The 19,677-nt window shown below is 35.5% G+C and overlaps 1 protein-coding gene across 2 annotated transcripts in view; it reads left to right on the top strand.

Annotated features, from left to right (window-relative positions):
- LOC119792366 (ephrin type-A receptor 5) overlaps positions 1-19,677 on the top strand; it is an 82,034-nt gene that overhangs the window by 31,907 nt on the left and 30,450 nt on the right. For both annotated transcript variants that reach the window (XM_038298974.1, XM_038298973.1), the window contains exons 4-5: positions 11,006-11,161; positions 11,644-11,982. In XM_038298974.1, the coding sequence (XP_038154902.1) occupies positions 11,006-11,161; positions 11,644-11,982 (495 nt within the window). The remainder of the gene's footprint in view (positions 1-11,005; positions 11,162-11,643; positions 11,983-19,677) is intronic.

Below are 19,677 nucleotides of genomic sequence, written 5' to 3'. Positions count from 1 at the left end.
GATACAGTTTTGAAAAATCAAACCTGTGCAGGACTCTGGACCCAGAGATGCACGCAATCAGCTTTTCACATTAAATACAGAGCATGTTGATTTGAGCAGACAAGATGAAAGCGATTAGAATCTCCTCCCATTTGATGACCCTGAAAGCAAGATTGGTATTGCACCGATTGACCATGTGACTTGCTGGCAAAATGTCAAACAAGTACTAGCACATAAATAACAAAATGAATTATCTGTAATTGAGTTTAGTGTGAACATATTTATTATTATTATTTTCTATATCATCAAATACCCACAGTATTCACCATACAATTTCTTTCAGACCCTTTTAACTCTTGGCCTGAGTAGACTTTTTATTTCATCTTTTTTTTTTTTTTTGTCATGGTTTATCAAAATGTCTAAAACTGGCACTTGGAGCTCTGATTGTGAACAAATATGCCAAATTGTCTGATTTTTTTTTTAATTCAATTTATGGAAATTCACCAAGTGGATAACAGTTGATAACATTATTAAATAATTCCAACTAAAAACTACACAAAAACAAGCTAAAATGAAACATTTCAGATTTGAGATATTATTAACAATGTAAAAGCATCAGAAAGACTGCCAAGAATGACCAAACAGATGCCTGTAGAAATGAGTTACAATTATTTTGCTATATTTATAAAACACAATCTATAAAATACAATCTTTCCAAACAAAACACAGGAAACTACTAAATCCCTGAACATCAGTCAATGACAAATGCTGCAATCATAGACTAACACATTAATTTTTATTAAATACAAATATAATGTGATATACTGTATCTTGATATTGAATTATTGTCCAGCCCTACTAAACAGTACAACCTATTGAAAAAAATTAGGTCAACCTAAATATTAAGGTTGAGAACAAGGAGTGAAATATACAGCTATGACTAAAATAAATGTTTAGAGGTAAGTGTTATTATTTTTTTTTTACCATATGCCGGATAAATAGCTGACACATTATTTATGGCTAAATGAAACCTTGGCTGCAGCCATTCATTGAATGATGGAATAGCAGCACATTAGCTAAGTGAAATGATGTAAAAAGAGATAAATGAAATGGTGGATGAATGGAACAGGGCTTTTAAGGAGTGTGCATGGACTGCAAAAGGACCAGATTCAGGTTATAAACATCAAATGAAGCCTGACCAGAATGCAGGAATGATAGAATAAGGGCTGAATGAGCTGAATGCTGTACTTAAAAAGAAAAAAAAAATGGTATTTTGAGATAGACGGCTTTGTTGAATCTGTGGCTGTGTTGAATTTGACAAAAGAGGAAGAAAGACTTGAACCGTAAGTCTGGGTGATACAGTACTGTATGGCAGAGGAGGGTAAGAAAACATGTTTAGATGAAAATGCTGAGAGCAGATTTTATAATAGGTTAAGATGACTTTTAAATTGACATGAAACAACTTGGTAGTAAAGTAATAATGACCATAGTATAACAAAGCACAGACATTTTGCTCTGAGATTTTGATGATGGAGCTGGTAGAACTTCAAGTGCTCCCCGGGTGTTCAAATGTGTTTGCCTCTCTGTCACATGTCAATGCAACATATGTCGAACTCTATCTGCTCACATTGGTGGTGCTGCCATCAGAAACCGTCTCGGTAGAGTCGTAATCTGAGGAAGCTTTCTTCCCCCTCTCCCCAGAGAATTTAAGGAGAGCTAATAAGCAGTTTGTACCACAACAACCCCAAACTTCACAATGCTGGTGCAGTCAGCTGCCTAACATGGAAATGCATCTGTGATCTTGGCATCTTTCATTACTAAAAGGGTTTTTGTTGTAAATATTTGCAAAGAAATGCTTTTCCCGAACAGTTGACGTTTGCTGTATGTTTTCGATTTCATTTATTTACATTTTATACAGTGATGTTGACGATTAAATATAAGTTTGACTATTTTTATCTACTTCTTTTATTTTCTACTTCTATTGTAAATGCTACAGAGAAACCTAAAATCTCTGCAAGAAAGTTCAGTCATTAAAATTTTAACACATAAGATATTATCTAATTAATTATTTCTAACAACACAACTTTGGTTCCACAATGCACAATACAATACAAACTAACAAAGCACACCAAAATGTTAAGTATATTTATTTTCAGCACGGCTCTAATCAGTTAGGCATAAAAACAAAGTATGAATTTTTGAAATTAAATTGGCGGTTTAAGCAGAGACATAGTCATCTTTTAAAACATTGTGATAGGTTGAAACCCAGTAGCCTGTTTTATAAATCAACCTTTTCCTCTATGCTCCAGCATTCTTCCATTTTTCTCTCAACCCCCACTCCATCACCCCATCATCTGAACCCAGCAATGCTTCACTGACAACTAAAGTGCTTTGTAAGTGCTCAGTGGGTAAACTGACCTCTGCTCTTACCCCTCATCTTTGCACACATGTACATCTGCTCATTTGTTTCCTTCACTAATGACAGCCTATGGTAAAGTAACCCTATTTAGTCTTAATAAATATGGTGAACACAATTTGAGCCTTTTACGAATCTCAAATAACTTAAGCTCAAACACATACTCTGAATTTTGAAGCCTATAATGTAGTAATAGAATACTTTAAGCAGAGCTAGCTATTTTTATAAAAGCTTGTTTGTCTCCAGTGTCATGTTCACTTGTTTTGACTGGTTTGACTGTAAATTTGAAATTGACTTGGTCCTTTAAGCTTGCATAAAAACAAGCAATAAAGCCCAGACTATGTAATCATGGTTATTTGTGTTGACCAGAATGTTTTCATAGTGTGCAATCCCAGCAAAACTGCCCATACCAGCCACGTTTTTGTATTTCTGTCACAATAAAAACATATATTTCAGCATGTAAGCATGCATGTTTATGCATTAGAATGAAAAAGGATAAATTGTTAAAAGCTTAGGATAAATTATGCCTGATTTGGTTGATAAAACTTTAGATTTGATTTAGAGTGCAATTTTGCACATGTGGCATTTTTTACTTGGCTTGTAACAAACTTCAAGTGGAACTTTTATTTGTTTTTTCTAATATTCTCTAAACCGTAGCTTTCTGGAGTGTGTGACTAACAATTGTAGTGTTAACAGATTCTCCCACTTGACCTGTCAGTTTCTACAGGTTCTCCAGTGTTGCCATGGACACCTTTACTGCTTCTCTGATTAACACTCTTCTTTTCTGACCTTTCTCCCTTGCTGGACAGACAGAGTAAGAATTGGTTGAAATGATGCTGCAGATGAAATCAACAAGCTTAGCGTAATCTTTAGAAACAGTCATTAGTCTACAATGGCCTGTTGAGACCATCTATCTATGTATTAAAGGGTTTTACAGCTGGATTAGCAATGGAAATTGAAGTATATCTAATATCTCGTGATTGACAATAACACAATTCATGGATTTCAAGTAGGACCTCATATTATTGGGGTACAGTTAATTTTGGTGTGATAATTAAATATGAAAAAAAATATTCAATTGTGAGGAAAAATGTTTGTAATCTGCCTTTAGTGCAGTGGAGGGCCTTCTAATTGGTCGAATGTATTATTTTACATGCTTAGCATGAAATACAAGGCTCTTCTAAGATGATAACCTAAATATCTTTTTTCCAAGCAGTCAAATGTGACTATAATTTTTCAGACAATAATTTAGCGATGACGGTTTAAATTTTTACTGAGTTCCTTGTAAAATGGAAAGGACATTGATTGGAGAACTGTCATTTAATTTGATCTTTTTGTTCTTAAAGTCAGAAGACAAACTTCTTATAATACAGAGGAGTTCAGCATTTGGCTATAAAGCTGTATTAACAGAGTGAACACTGTTTAAACTGCAACAATAATCTAGGAACCTCTGTTACGGTTCAATGCTCTTCTACGAGGTTTACAATGAGTTTTCCATTTGGCTGCTCATATACACCAACTTAAATTGTGACACAGCTGTTGAGAGTTGAGAGTCTCCATCTGACATTAGGGGCAACTTTTGTTTAATTGCCTATATGAGGGAAGACTTTGGCCAGGGGTTTAAAAGGGGAAATAGATGTGGGAATTCCTGATTTTTATTTTTATTTTTGTATCATAATTTATTGATAATTAAGCCCCCAATTTAGCTTTTATTAAGGCTAGTGAATTGTTTTGACTGTCAACTATTTAAAACTACTTGAACTCCTAGTTTATGCTTAATGGTGGATTGTGAGAACAAATGGGTACTGAACAATGTCCCACTGTGCTATTCCTCTGGCAGGAAAATCCCATTGACTTGATTGTGTATTATTATGGTATTATCATCTGTCTTTGTTAGTGTTCACACAGGGGCATGCACAAATATGTGCATGCATTGGCAAAAACACCAGGACGCATGCAGGGGCCCGCACCTAAACAGAAAATGACAACAATAATACACAAAGTTATGAAGCCCTCATCCTTGTACAGCCTTAAAAAAAAACACCAGCACACACTTTGTTTATGTTTGTTGGACCAGTAGTTTAGAATTGAACAAACACAGGAAGAGGAAATTTACTGTTTCATGGGCTGGTTTATTATTCGACAATCCTATTGGCTAACAATAAAGACATCTCAGTGAAACACAACCTTGCCATTTCTTTGTTTCCACTGTTAAAGTTTACTTTCACAACCATAATGCTAATCAGAAATGAAGCATGTAATTGGTTTTAATTTGCTGGAGATGCAATTTAAGCTCTGCTTTTATTCATTAGAATAAGCACTTTTCCTTACATTTACTTCTGGTACCAAAAAAATATCAAGATGGTTGAAGATTATGTATATTTTTAGCATTTTGTCATTGTACAAAAATAATCAAAATATTTATTACATTAGTTTTATATGTGAGTAAAAACACAGAGAAGTGCCCAATGTTATTTTGCTCTTTTATGTAATCCTAGTAGGATAATTACAATTTTTTTTGTTTTACAGTGATAAAAACTCATATTATAATCATAATATACATTTCCCTATGGCTGGAAATAGCGCTTTTATAGTGGTACGAAAAAGTTTTGATATTATGCTCCTGATAACTGACGAATGATTAATACGCCAATTTGAAATCATCTGGATGTCTGCTGGAGATGAATTAACCCGTTCACCTCTTAAATTTTTATGTCTTAGTGTGGCTGTGTCCTATAGATGAGTTCTATAGAGTTTAAGTGGCTCCACTTAAATTGCAATAATAAAGCAGCAAAGCTGGTTAAACAGTACTAAGCCAATATTTGCCTTCTCGGTATGCCAACACTGAGACAAATGATTGTAAATCCAATGTTGATGCACACTCGGTGGTCTTTACATTTACCTTTCAATTTTCATACCCAACTGCTCAGGCCTAATATGTCTTTCTGACTTAGCCCCTAATCGCTTCCTTCCTAATCCTTTCAAATGACACCAAGGCATAAAAATCAACATATTTAGTGTGAAACGTTTCCAATTAAACAGGACGTTTGTTAAGAAGCATCCATGGACACTGCTGGATCCTCAATTGTCTGGGATGCCAGAGAGTGATGCATATTAATTAAGTATTAACCTCACATTCACAAATGGTAGGCAGGCACACACAAATCCATACAGACACATTAGTGTGTATTGCATATTAATTACCCATTAGCCTTTGCACCATGCATTAAGAGCTGCGTGGCATCAGAAAGACAGCCTGCCCAAGGGCAGCATTCAGACAGTCACACACACACACACCCAGATCATTACTACATAAACCGTTTTTACATGTGGCATTCACCATAAACAATGAGCCATTTTAGGCATCACTCCATAACAAAAGCTGACTAACAACATCATTGAAAGTGTGTCTTTGTTTAAAGGTATACATACTCATCTATTTATTTTTTTATATAACGTACTCATAGTTGGATTCAAATAAAGTGTGCTATAGTTGTATATTTGTCATGTTCTGTTTAAGAAAGGGCTCAGTTTGCTTTTTATTTCTACAAATTATACCAATAATATTGCATCATTCAACTGAGTAGGTATTCCTTGGAATAATTGTTACTTATTACAGGATAATTAGAATATTTTAATTAGTAATCAACCATTTGATATACAGTGATGCAAACCTTTGAGTCTAAGTAGACATTAATACATTTCCATTTTTCTTTCTGACATTGACGCAGTGCACATGAAGACAATCTTTTGAGTGAGCATCTTTTTATAAGAATAATGTCATTGTCTGCTTTTTTAAAACCATTTGAACGCATCAGTGCTTAAAGTCAACCCAGTACTTTTGTACCTTAAATCTGCCCTGTGAAGTAGTCACACCCTGATATTGACTAACCTTTGCAGGGATGGTCTGATTCACTGGTTGGAGTTTTGGGTGTAGCATCATAGATCGATTGCACAACTAGAAATCCGTTAGAACTGTAGCAAAACCAGACCAGATCATTGAGTTACTAATGATTTTAGAGTGGTGCCACTGAGATTTACAGAGCAACCAAAACTAAGAAAGTAGATCACATCACCCTGGCTGGAGAAGCAGCTTTTTTTCTAATGGTCCATAAATCTGGAATAAAAGCACAAAAAAATAAAAGCACTGAAACCCTATTTTGCCAAAAAACGCATTTATTATTATTGATGCAACCTGTATGAAAGAGACTATTTATGTTTTTTATTGTTTTTCATGTTTTATTTTTGTAAGAGTAGTCTAAGCTTAGGCTTTAGTCTTAAATCTGAGAGAATTTCTGTGCCTAAAATGTGAGCTTAAAATGGAAATGAAATGGTTAACCCAACTACCAATTCATTATGTTTAACTATTATCATTAATTACACAAATTAGAAACAAATAAACATAAAAAAGTAGGATTGTTTAATACATTTTAGGCAAGGGACCTGCCATTTTTCAGCCTTCTAAGCAGTTTGGTTCGATCCGTAGATACTAGTTGGAAGCTACAAAGCAAACCAACCCTGTGATGTCATAGCATGAGTGCTTCAACATGGCGGCACCCTTGCCAAAAAATTATGAAACAATACCATATTTTTCTCTTATGCTCATATTTTTCGCGTTGGTGGTATACTTATTGATAATAGTAAGACACAACCTTGTGAATTAAATTAGTTTGGTTAACCGTTTCATTTCCACCGTAAGACCAAGGCTGTCTGGAGAACGGCAACACTACCTTCTTGTATTTCAGTTTTACAATATAGATGTAAACTTTTATATGTGGTTTTAAAAAAATCTTCAATTAAAAATAATAGATTGATCCCTTTTCAGTGCACTTTATAGTTTGATTGCTTAAAATTTATCATACGCCTTTAATCAAATATAAATGTGTTCTGTTAACAAATATTAGATATTTTCCTTTTTCTTCTAAGACCTTTTTTCGGATTAAGTCATTGTTTACACCTTTTTAATTTTAGAAATAATCCATAGGATTTCATAAGGCTCCTGCTAAATGGTATTCCCTGAAAGGGATAAGTATGTATCAATAATTCTTTTCTGTACTTTACCAAAATATTATAATTTAAGAGCTACTGCAATGCAGCTGATTCTAATCTGATGAGAAAAATTTTGATTACAGATTAGAAGAAAAAAAAAAAGAATAAATACATGAACAAATAAAAATTATTTAAATTGAAGAAACAAAAAACATTTTAACATTTTTAGCCTTCAACTTGAACTGTTTGGCTCAGTCCAACTTTTTGTCTCTAAACTATTAAATCCATAATTAAAAAAAGACAGTCAAGTTATTGCATGACACTGTAAATGTAGTTATTTTACCCCTTGTCATTATAACTTGCAACATCATGCCATTGCAAACCATTTGTTGTTTAGCTCAAAAAGTCTATCTATTTATAGAACCTTTAGGGATTTTAAACACCTTAAAGAAATCTTCCTTTAGTTGCATGTAATTTATTATTTTACACTATTTCAAAAGTCAAAAATGAGGCACTCTACAACTGAAGAACTCTAGATTCTATTTTATCAGATCATTAAAAAAGTTTTCTGGTAGAAATGCAGATTTTCTTTAGCTAAAATAAATACTGAAAATGTCAATGCAATAAAAAAAAATCTACAGCTGCTCAGCTGCTTTGAGTGGTGTACAGCATGTCAAATACTCCAAATGTGAGGAATAATAACTTACATGAAGCTTGAGTCCCATGATACAGCTGAATGCTCTCCTTACACTACCAGACTGTTTACTGGATCAGCAACACATCAAGGAACAAAAGCAGGTGCTAGTTTACAATAAGAGAAAAAGTAAAGCCTGACATATCTATATCACACGGTATAAAAACAGGGGATTCCATAGTGTTGAATAGGTTTTTCTGTTTCAATTCTCTCTCCGTCTTTGATTGGTCCCTGGACATTTGATAATAGACTAGAGAGGAGGTTTACATTAGTAATAAATGTCACCTTCCCTCAAAGCAATTAATGGCTGCGCTTGTTTTATTAGTCCTTAAAAATGTGGAACACATAAATGTAACTTCACTGGGTTTAGCATTTCTTTTAAGGGATCAAGACAGCTGTAAAAAAAAAATGGAGGTTAATCAGCGATCTTAGTTACAGAGTAGACAGTTTTTTTATCACTGTATTTCTGTGTGTAATTATATTTGTTACCTTTTTAGGATATTTTCTAGTGTAATTGTCAGCCTTCTAAACTGGTCATTATGTGCACAGTCATAAAGCGGCGTATCATCATAGCATTTGGGATAAGATGTGAATTTATTTATTTTTTTCAGTGGGGTGTATGCCTGTAATGTGAAATTCTTTTTTTCCCAAATGAATGAAAATCAAGACAATGGCCTGAAACTGAAAGAAATCTGAAGGTGTGTGTGTGTGTTTTGTAATTGCCTGACAAAGGAGTACTGCTGTTCTAAAAGACACAAGCCACCTATGGTGATAGGAAAGTACATCTAAGACTGCATAAAACAGTGTTTTAAATGAATTTGACAAGTAATCAGCACAAGAATCATTCACTTTGTTAGGTTTGCCAAATATCAAATTATTATTATTTTTTCAATCACAGGTGTTTTTCTGCTGTGTGGGTAGTGTGTGTGTGTGGTGTGTGTGTGTGTGTGAGAGTGGGGAGCGATTCTGAGGTGAGACTGGGAGTGATCCAGGGCAGAGGGAGAATTTTTCAAGACTAATGTTCCATGACAACAGACCAAGGTTCTGTCAAGGTGAATCAGAGCCGTGCTGCCTAATGACTTAAACACACACTCAGACGCACACGCAGCACATACACCATCCTACCAATCCTCCATTGTCTCCTTTCTTATTCTCCTTTGTCCACCCCCACCACCACCACCATGTCTCATGCTCATAATCCCGCCTTCCATTTAGTCTTGTCCTATTTTACTATTGTTTTTCCTTTCTTTGCCTTTATCTTGCGGTCTTCAAAGTTGTCATTAAATCATGTATGGATTGTACGCTTCATAACAGCCAAACAATACCAACAGTAGTTCAGCAGAAAGAGCTCCATGTATGAAGCTCTCATATACCCCTGCCTTCCTGACACGTACTCTGGAGCTATAATAGTTTTGTTCTTGTTTTCCGTTTTTCCACTATCAAATGTTTCAGATGATGAACACATTTTAGATAAACAGCTAAGTATAGAAGTGATGTGTTTGTGTTTTTTATGTTAAATTCTTGTGCTGAGGAGAAAAAACTGTCTAAGCCAACCTGACCTTATGTGGAAATGTTATTAAATCACAAATAAACTGTGGTTGACTTGAGTTTTTGGAAAGCTGTCTTTAGGCTATGATATATGTAAAAAGGTGATACTTTATGGCATGATCTACTGAAATATAATATTGTTTTAGATCAGAAAAAGGGTTCAAGTGGCCTAGTCAAAGGAGTTGAAGTCGTTTTGGACCCTTTTTCGTAACCTTAAACAGTCTATACCGTCACATGTGACTAAATTACAATAGTATATTATACAGCACACTGTAAGTTATGTAATGTTTAGTAATGTTTATTTGTATAGCACCATTCACAGACATAGAGGTCAAAAAGGGCTTCACAAAAATCAAAATACAAATAAGATACATTTGCAGTCAGAAAAGACGGTCATAAAACAACCCTTAATCACCTGGAATGAAAAAGCTTTCTTAAACAAATAGGTTTTCAGTTCACTCTTTTAAAACATCAACAAAATCAAGTAAGCGCAAGGAAAGTGGAAGATCGTTCCAGAGCGCCACGCAACCGCCTGAAAGGAGCGATCTCCCCTGGTCCTGTAACGAGTACGAGGGACCATGAGCAGGTTCTGGTCATGTTGTACTGCTGTTTATGTTACGTCTTAAATATAGTAAATCTGTTCCTTTTTGCCTATTAATTCTTGTCAGTAGTGTGTGAGTACTTCTGTTTGGATGAAGCTCTGAAATCAGAAAGAAGCTCTTAGTCAATGACTGTTGGGCCCCAGAGATGCTGACAAGGCAACAAATAGTTAATATATTCTTGGGAGTTAAAATCCTGACTCCATCACCTTCCTGTCTCCCTTCCCCACTTAGATCAGATGTGTGTTTTTTAAGAAAAAAAAACGCTGTTTCTTTACTTGCTATTTATGTTTGTTCTGTATGTGCTTCACGCAGGGCGCCATTATTGTGCAGCAGATGTAAGTGCAAACAATTTGACAGGTGCAACTTGTATATTGCTGAACTGAAGCCTTTGAAATAGGATGGAGAAAAAAAGCAGATTCTAGGGGAAATGCCTCACATTTTTGATAAAGACAATATAACACGAACAATGCGACAAAACATGTGTGGGTTCACTAAAAGAATAATCCCAAGAGAAACATGAGAAGAAATCTGACTTCAAAAGAAAAACAAAGAAACTGGAAAATAAGGCAAATCAAAGTTTCCTTCTCTGTCTTTATATTTCTTATCTCTAATGAAAAACAAACTTGAAAATCCAACTCAACGAACTTAACTTACAGAACGAAACAGATTTGCATTACTCCTCTTTTTTTTTTCCTGCCTTGTTAGTCTGTTTGCAAGGACTCTACCAATCTTTTTCCTTCACTCAAGTACTCATGTCAGACTCTTTCTCTCTTTCAGTTTGCAAAATGGGATTTTACCGCTCACAGCTGGAGTCTTCAGCATGCAGTAAATGTCCACCCCACAGTGTGGCCAGGCAGATGGGGGCCACGTCTTGTAGCTGTGAAGATGGATACTATAAGATTGAATCTGACCATCCTAATATGGCCTGCACACGTAAGATTTATCCAGAACTTTGTTTTTTTTATTTTGTTACGTGACACTAGGCCCAAAAATATTTTTTTGACATTATGATGTTAGATAAAAATACTACAGTTTCATAGTAATTGGAAAAACATTTTAGCAAAAAAAATAAATAATATAGTGGTCTGATTTTTTTTTTTTTTTTTTTATTCAAGGGAAATGATGCCTTCTGCTGCAAGATTAACATGTTGTTTACATTTCTAAGAATATTATCTATCACCATAGCTTGAAAGAAAATAAGCTTTGGATGCACTTAATAAGTTCACAGAGATTACACTAATAATAGGTTCTGGTGGTTTAAAAGTTCAATCCTCACTATGTACAGATTGCAGAAAACTTATTATTCCTATATGACTTTCCTCACTGTAATCTTTAGTTATCGGATTGCTAAATTATACCATTCCTGGTATTTATTTTATTTTTTTAAATTATCTAAGCAATTTTAACCTTTTTAGGCCCTCCCTCCGCACCCCGGAATGCAATTTCCAATGTCAACGAAACCAGCGTCTTTTTGGAGTGGTCTATTCCAATGGAGACGGGGGGTAGGAAAGATGTCCGCTACAACATCCTGTGCAGACGTGTTTTACCTGATGGCCGAGGGTTGGAGGAATGCGGCCCCAACGTGCGGTTTCTGCCACGCAGACTTGGCCTGTCTAACACCTCGGTGATGGTAGCCGACCTGCAGTCGCACACCAACTACAGCTTCTTGTTGGAGGCTGTCAATGGTGTGTCAGAGCTCGCCAAAGACCATGCAAAGCAGTATGTGACACTTAATGTGACGACCAATCAGGCAGGTAGGTGTTAAATCTCACATTTGCATTTTTTTCCAGTTAATGTGTTAGAATTATTGTTTTCATACACTGAAAAACCATTTGGCATAACAATCCTTTTCCATTAGAATAAAAGATTATTGGTTATTGCCAAGCAGTTTTTCTGTCCTATGGACCAGCACAGATGATTATGTCTGTTTCCATTAAGAATTAGCTGAATGTGGGGAAAAAAGACTCCAGATGATCAAATTATCACAGTATTTATTCAACAGATTTGTCACTGTATTAATTTCCACCTATTAACTGTCCATGTTAGCAGTATTTTTTTTTTTGATTGCTTTCAGATACGTTATCAAAAAAAGCAGCTTGGTCCCTTCATTTTTGGGGAAACATTCCACAGACAAGATTCTCAGAAATATGTGGCATATTGCATCTTCCTGATTTTCAAGCTGTTGTGTGTGGATGGATTTTGCACATGATGCGCAGGTTTTATTCTGCTTTCATGCCAGCAGTAATAAATCATTGTGATAAAACAGTTTGTTGAGCATGTCATCTGTAGGTATGGAACAACTGAATCAGAATCATCATTGTTAACTTAGATTCTGTGCACAATGAATTTGACTATGGTTTCACGATGCAGACAGGAAAAAAAGATAAAGGGTAGATGTAGTGCTATGTGCATCCATGTGTTTCAATATTTTATAGAAAGAAGTGGGGGTTCTTTGGCCACTGACTGTATAGTCATCTTTTAACTTGATGAGTTTGACAGATTGACTCTAGCTTCTCTTAGTTGCCCTGATATCCTTGTTCAGGTTGTCTTTTTTGTCGGCTTATACAGGCCCAGGGTCCTCTCTGCTATAACCTCTTTGATCTGATGCAAATACTCTACATGTGAACTAAACCATTTCTTTTTTGTTGTTGTTTAAAGTAAAAGGTTTTGTCCAGCTCACTTGTCCTTTCCAAAACTGATACGTACATGATGGAGGTTTCAGGAAATGAATCTAGGTCAGTGGCTGAAGCTTCAAAAACACTCCACTCTGTGGAGGTCTGTAACATCTGCTCTCGCTTCCATCCACTCCTTAAGAACAGTTGTAGATGTATTCAGTTGTTATCTGTCAGTTAGAATGAGAAGAAGTTGACACAGATCACAGAGAGCTAGATATTCATGGTTAACTGCATAGTATGCCTCTATTGGCACAATGCAGCAGTGTTCCTGTTTGTTTGTGTCTGTGCTCGGATATTTAATATGCTTTTTGTATTTTGGTAACCATCTGAGGTTTGCATGTGGACATTACTGACCAAATATCTAAGCACTATTATGATAAGGTGGCTCATCCTTGGTTGTGAGTTCCAGATGCAAGAAAATGGCAGGGTTATCTGTCCTAACAATTATATGCACGTATAAACCTTATGTGAAATGTAAAATTTCCGAGCCTGAGAACAACATCCCACCTGTGAAGTACAGTGGTGGCAGTATCATGTTAATTAAAAAAAATTCATTCTGAGGAGAGAACCAGAAACCTTGATCTCAAGCCACAAAATATATATTTTACTAAATGCTGAAGAAATATACGGTTCATTAACCTTTTAATTGTAAAAACTACAAAAACTCTGCATTTAGTAAATATAAATATTTATTGTAAAACAAGTTTTAAACATGTTTTTAAAAATGTTTAGTTTGCATATATACTTTTATCCATTGTATGTAAGTATCTGATTTTAACTGTGAGTCTACAATATAACTGCAGATTTGGGATGTTGACACATCATCATCCTCATAGGAGAAATGCACTTGTGGAGTTTGTGTTATTTGGTTATAATGATCCGGTTAGCTCACTTCGTAATGAAATGAGAGACATAAGATATGACAGGTCCTCTCCCCTAGGCTTCCATCTGGAGGAAACGCAAAAGGGGGAAAAAAGTGGCATTGAAGGATTGGACTGGCTATGTTTCGCTGAACAGATGGCATCCTGGTATACAAAGAACAGTAGGTAGTATTACTAGCAGCCTCAGTCAGAGTAGTAGTGGTTGTAAAAGGGCAGATAGCAGATATGCTATGTGTTGAAGGCGGATGCCTTTAGATATAGGATGGGGGCAGATTGTGACTGACAGTGAAGACCACTGACAGCCCTCTAAATGTATTGCCACTGTAGCTGTCAGCAGACTGAGTGGATTACACTAGGCTATAGAACTCAGATTTGGGTTATTAAAGTTGTGGCTGGATTAGCCAGTCTCGGGATCAAATGGAGATTTGGGATTAATTTAGATTACACACCAGAGATGCAGACATATATTTTTTAAAGCTCTTTGACAATAGGGAAGAAGGCTCGAGTTGCTGTAAGTAATTCATTGTTCTGAATTGTTTTTATAAAAGATATTTAAAAAGAAATCTTTTTTCAAACTGTTTAGCTATGATTAATAATTGTTTGGCTATAATTACATGAATTAAAATTCTAACTGTTTCAGTTTTATTGGTGTAATAATATCAGTTCTATCTTTGCATCAAAGCAGATGTACCAAACCTTTCTCTGATTTTATTTATACTCAGTGAAGTGCATGGATGTGTTTGGAAAAAAAGCTAACTAGATTTTTGAAGATGAAACAGGATTACAAGATTACACAACTGCATCAAAATAGAATAGCTTAATGTCGTATTAAAGATAACATAAAACTGTGATATTGATTAGCACAAAATATATAACTTAAATGTAAAAAAAAAAATGTAGCACATAAATCTTGGGGCTTTGTTCAAGAGAAGCATAAACTAAGAAATGTTAATTAGATCTTATAATTAAAATACAATAAACTGAGAAATGGTGTTGTTTAAAAGCAAAAGAAAAACAATCAAAATCGGTAAAGTTGATCATATTCTTACTTTAGGATCAGTAAAACAGGGGTGGAATACAATTGTCAAAACAGCTATAGGAAGTGATTACTTTTATTTATTTTTTTTTTAATGCAGCAATCAGCCATTGTTGCAGTGGCTGCATTACTTTCAATCCGCTGATTTAAAGTATTTACAAATACCTACAGTAAAAAGTATTTTTGACAGCCCTTTTTAAGATGACACCTCTCAATAACATGTAGTGCCTTCACTTTAGAGGTTCACCTGGGTATAACCTTCATCTCATTTTGAATAAAGCCATTCTATCCTTTCATTGATTTACTAAAACATCAGTAAAAATTATCAAAGACAGTTTCAAGCATAATTGTAGGAAATTTGAGGCTGTGATGAAGTTTCACGAAACAGCAAACAACAAAATTTAACATATAGTTGGAGCTACTGAAGCATATTTAGATCAGTATATTCACGAGCTTAAGCTATTTTGCAAAGTAGAAGTAATATTCCGTTTCTACATGTGCAAAGCTGGTACTGTAGGGAAGTACTTAGTAATTTGCAGCAGTAGTTTTAAGGGTCAATTTGCCGAGCATGTTTCTCAGACTTATTGGTAAAAATTAATTATAAAACAATAATCAGTTTTAACGCTCTGCTCTAATTCATATAGGTACATCGAAAATAAAAATCCTTTCAAAATGCAATTCAGTTTGTGATTGTTTTGTGAGAAATTGTAATGTTACATATTCATTCATAACAGTTGTAGAACCATAAACAGAGAAGCATTAATTACTGCTGTCATTTTATGACGCTACAGTGAGTCCTCGTAAATGTAAAATTACTCCACAAGCGATGTTTGTTATGTACAGCTTCACTTCCTCTTATCAGCCAACCTTTCACTCAAGGACCTTGATCACTGCGATATGCAAATCATGTTTAATTTTGTGTTCAGTATGTGTTCTGTTTCCTGCTGGCTGTGTTTTGCCTTTGTTAGTAAAAAGCCATTGAAAGAGAACTCCTGAGGGACATGAGAGTGGAAAACACTAACTGCTAGGTAGACATGGAGGACCTGCTGTTTGATTGTGCAAAGAGTCACATGTGATAAGCAAACCATAAAATAGGTGATTTCACAGTAGTATCTCTGAAGTCCTGCTGCACATTAAAGCGTTGTGTGGAGGTGGGTGAGGAATATTAAATGTTCAGGAGTAAAAAAAGAGGCTAAGAAGTCAATTTGGAGAATTGAGGTGGAGGGCTTTCATATGAGAAAGTCCAAAAAACGATCAGCAAATAAGGAAAAAGTTGGACAACAAAATCTGCTACATTATTGCTGCGTTTGGTAAAATTGATTTATGAAGGGCAGGCTTAACTTAATTAAATATAAATAGACCTTTAAGGTATTTTTTCATGGACAACCTACCCGTAAACCACCCTTTCTTTTTTTCTTTTTTCCTTCTGAAGAACTGTAAACATTGATGTTTTATCATTGTATTTATATGTTGTTGACATACTGTGTTACAATTTACTGCACATTTTTTCAAATTCTAATTTTGTGGGTGAAATGGCTTGTTTTTTTAACCCCATTTGATTTACAAAGGTACATTCCAGTAATGAATCTTCATCATTCTGGTAATTGCTGGTGAAGATTCTCAGTCATCCAGGTCATAGTCATTCTAAAAACGTTAAAAAAATAATCCACCCAGACAAACGGGTCTTCCCATTCAATTTGCTTGTTTTCTAAGCCAAAATAAGGCATTGTTTTGGTCCACTCTATAAAGCCTGGAACTCAACAGTATTTCTAACATTTTGAATTGAAAAATCTTCCTGGATGGGAAGCGTAACGTCTTCAAACTTGGAAACAAAGTCCAGTGGATTGTTTTTTAACATTTTTGAAAGAATTGATTTCTTAGTTTAACATTTAGTTAGTTTATTTGGCATTTATTTACCTTACCAGACAATTCCAAGTTCCCACTCCCTATATGTTCCCAAGTCCATCAGTGATGTCTTCAGTTCTGTTGTTTCTAAACTAAAGCCAAATGCATCTTTGCCCTTAACTAATAATTTTCAATCGCTCACTTTCTTTCTTACTGCTAAGCTTCCAGCAGTCTGTCAGCTGCTTTATCATAAACTTTGAGCTTGTTATATCCAAAGAGACTAATACATCTCTTCCTCCTCTTGGGAAATTAGATCACAATCTTGATTTTTTTTTTCTACTTGAAGTATGAGACCCTATATAAAAGACAAATTGCCTTAAAAACAAATGGAGAAGCCCTGCAAGGTTGTTTTGATGCTACAGACTAAAACTCACTGTATCAGTCACATGGAGAGGACATCGGTGTGTGACTGACTTCATAAACTTCTGCATAAATAACACAGTTCCAATCAGAGCGGTGAAATGCATCCCAAATAATGAGCCCTAGATAACCAGTGATCTAAAGGAAATGTTAAACAAGAAAAAAAGAGCCTTCAGGAAGGGACACAGAAAATTTTTGAATGGTATAGAGAAGCATTTTAAGGTCCAGATAGGAGAAAACAAGGAGGCAAACAGTAAGAGGCTGCAAGGCAAGCTCCAGTAGAATATCATCAGAGATGTGTGGTCAGGGATGAAGAAGATCACAGGCTTCAAGCAGAAGGAGGATCAGACAGATGAAGTCTGAACAGAACCAGTGAACTGAACTCATTCTTCAATAGGTACAGTTCAGGAATAAGCTCGGTATCCTTATCTCTTGCTCACAGTCAAATGGATTCCCCCCCACCCCCCACCCCCCTCCCCTCGTTTGACCCAATCCTTCTCTGTCACAGCTTAAATGTTTTCTCTCCCATGGACCCTTCTGCTTCTATGGAGATGTTCTCAGACAACTCAGAAAATGGTGCTGCTCTCTCCTCCTTCCACCTGGAGAGACTGATTAGAAATAAGTCAACAGGTCCAGATGTTGTTATCCCCAGAGTCCTGAAGACCTGCTCTGAGTAGCTCTGCAGGATTCTACAGCACCTCTTAAACCTTAGCCCTACATAGGAGGATTTTTTTTATTGTTTTCGAAGACCTCTTGCCTTGTTTCAGTATCAAACTCTTCCAATAGTCCTCAAGGACTAAAGACCTGTTACCCTGATATCCCACATCAGGAAAGTCTTAGAGAGACTTCTATTGAATGCCAGCTCTGTTGTAGGAACTCGCCAGAATCTCAGCAGATAAAATCCCAAATAATTCTTCATAAACCGAAGAAGATTAAGGATAACCAGGAGCATCCTGTTCAGAAGATCGTTAAACACCAACACAAGATGGACTGCTACAGAAAATCCTACAAACACTCATTAAAAAAGAAAACTGACTTACTACAACATTTAATTTCCTTTTGGAATTAGTGAAGTATATTGAATTGAGTTAAAAGAACCCAATTTAAACTGAGGCTAACCTGTGGAGATATACTATGACTAACGCAATAAAGAAATTTTCCGTGAATACAGATGACATCATTGCCAAACACGCATTGTGGAGTGCAGGGCAGACTGCTCTGCACCTTTTTCGACCCTGGCTTTGTTGTAAACTATACTGTATGCTCCATGTGCCGCTGCTACACACTGATTTCCTGTGTTTTCCCCGCTTTCTTTCGTCTGCCACTCAAAGCAGCTGATGGCAGAGGTGCTCACTCTCACAGCCATCAAAGATATGTGCGCAATGTTCAAACGAGTACACTGTTTCTGTTTGCAGCATCACCCATAAATACTTTTCTCAGACAGTATTACTCCATACAATAACAATGTTAAGGGTTTCTCCTTTGCATTTTGTCATATAGAGCTTCTGGCAAATTATTATGTAAAGCATAAAATGCAGAAAGTTGTTGCTTGGTGTTTTTGACCCAGAATCTTCTTAAATAGGAAATATACTGTCTTTATTTATGTTTTTCTCTTGGTTATAATGTTGGTTGTTGATTAATACAAATGAACATTTATAAACCCATCAGAAACCCTTCAAATTGGCATTATTTTCTTGAAGCATCATAGAGTGCACTAAAAAATGCCTCAAGCAATGTTTCACAATTATCATTAATTGTAATAGGGAAGTGTAAAAATATTATAAGTTATCTAAATAACAACTCTTTTCTCAAATAAAATCAATTTGTATTATGAGAATCGTGAACCATCTATACTTTTTTTTTTTTTTGCGTAGGTAACTTTTCCAGATATTGTCTTAATGATAATTAATTGCATGACATTTTCAAGATTTCCTAACATCTCAAACACCCTTTTAAGATACATTGAATAGTGACCGTGTGTCGGCTATCGGGCCCTTTTTGAGAATACCACAAAAGAGCAGGCAGGAAAAAGGTTAGATCACAAGTTCTAATAAAGGCATCTCTGTCCCTCATCTCTGATTTATTGTTCCCTCATCTTTCTGACATTCTCAAAGACTCATTATAAAACAATAAAGCAGATAGTCTAAGATCCCTATTGATTTTTGCGATGGTGCAGACAGATAGGAGTCTGGCAGGGTTATGTTCAGCAGTGTAATAACCTGCTTATCGAAAAGAGGGTGTGTAATCATGAACCAAAGTGTTTTCTTACTCTTTTCTAACCTTTTTTCTTAATTATTATTTTTATTATGTGTTAGAATTAAGATGAAATTAGTAAAATGGCTGCTATTCTGATATCGTGCTTGTAGCTGAAACACATTCATGTTTTGCTTTACTGTGCTGAAGGTGCTCATTAGCAGATGTAACAGGGAGCGGAAGTCTTCAAGCAAAGAAGCTTCTTCACGCTGCTTTTTCTGTTGCTAAAATAAATGTGTTGCTTGGGCCCTGCCAACACTTTTTCAGCAGGTCTCTTCAATGTTCTCACTAATATTTTGATACTCACTTTTTTCTTGCACTGCCTCGTCTTCTATTCCC

Source organism: Cyprinodon tularosa, unplaced genomic scaffold (assembly GCF_016077235.1).
Source record: "Cyprinodon tularosa strain WSP-4 unplaced genomic scaffold, ASM1607723v1 ctg418, whole genome shotgun sequence".
Classification (NCBI taxonomy): domain Eukaryota; kingdom Metazoa; phylum Chordata; class Actinopteri; order Cyprinodontiformes; family Cyprinodontidae; genus Cyprinodon; species Cyprinodon tularosa.
Note: the sequence above shows the minus strand (reverse complement) of the source record. Positions and strands in the feature narration are given on the sequence as shown.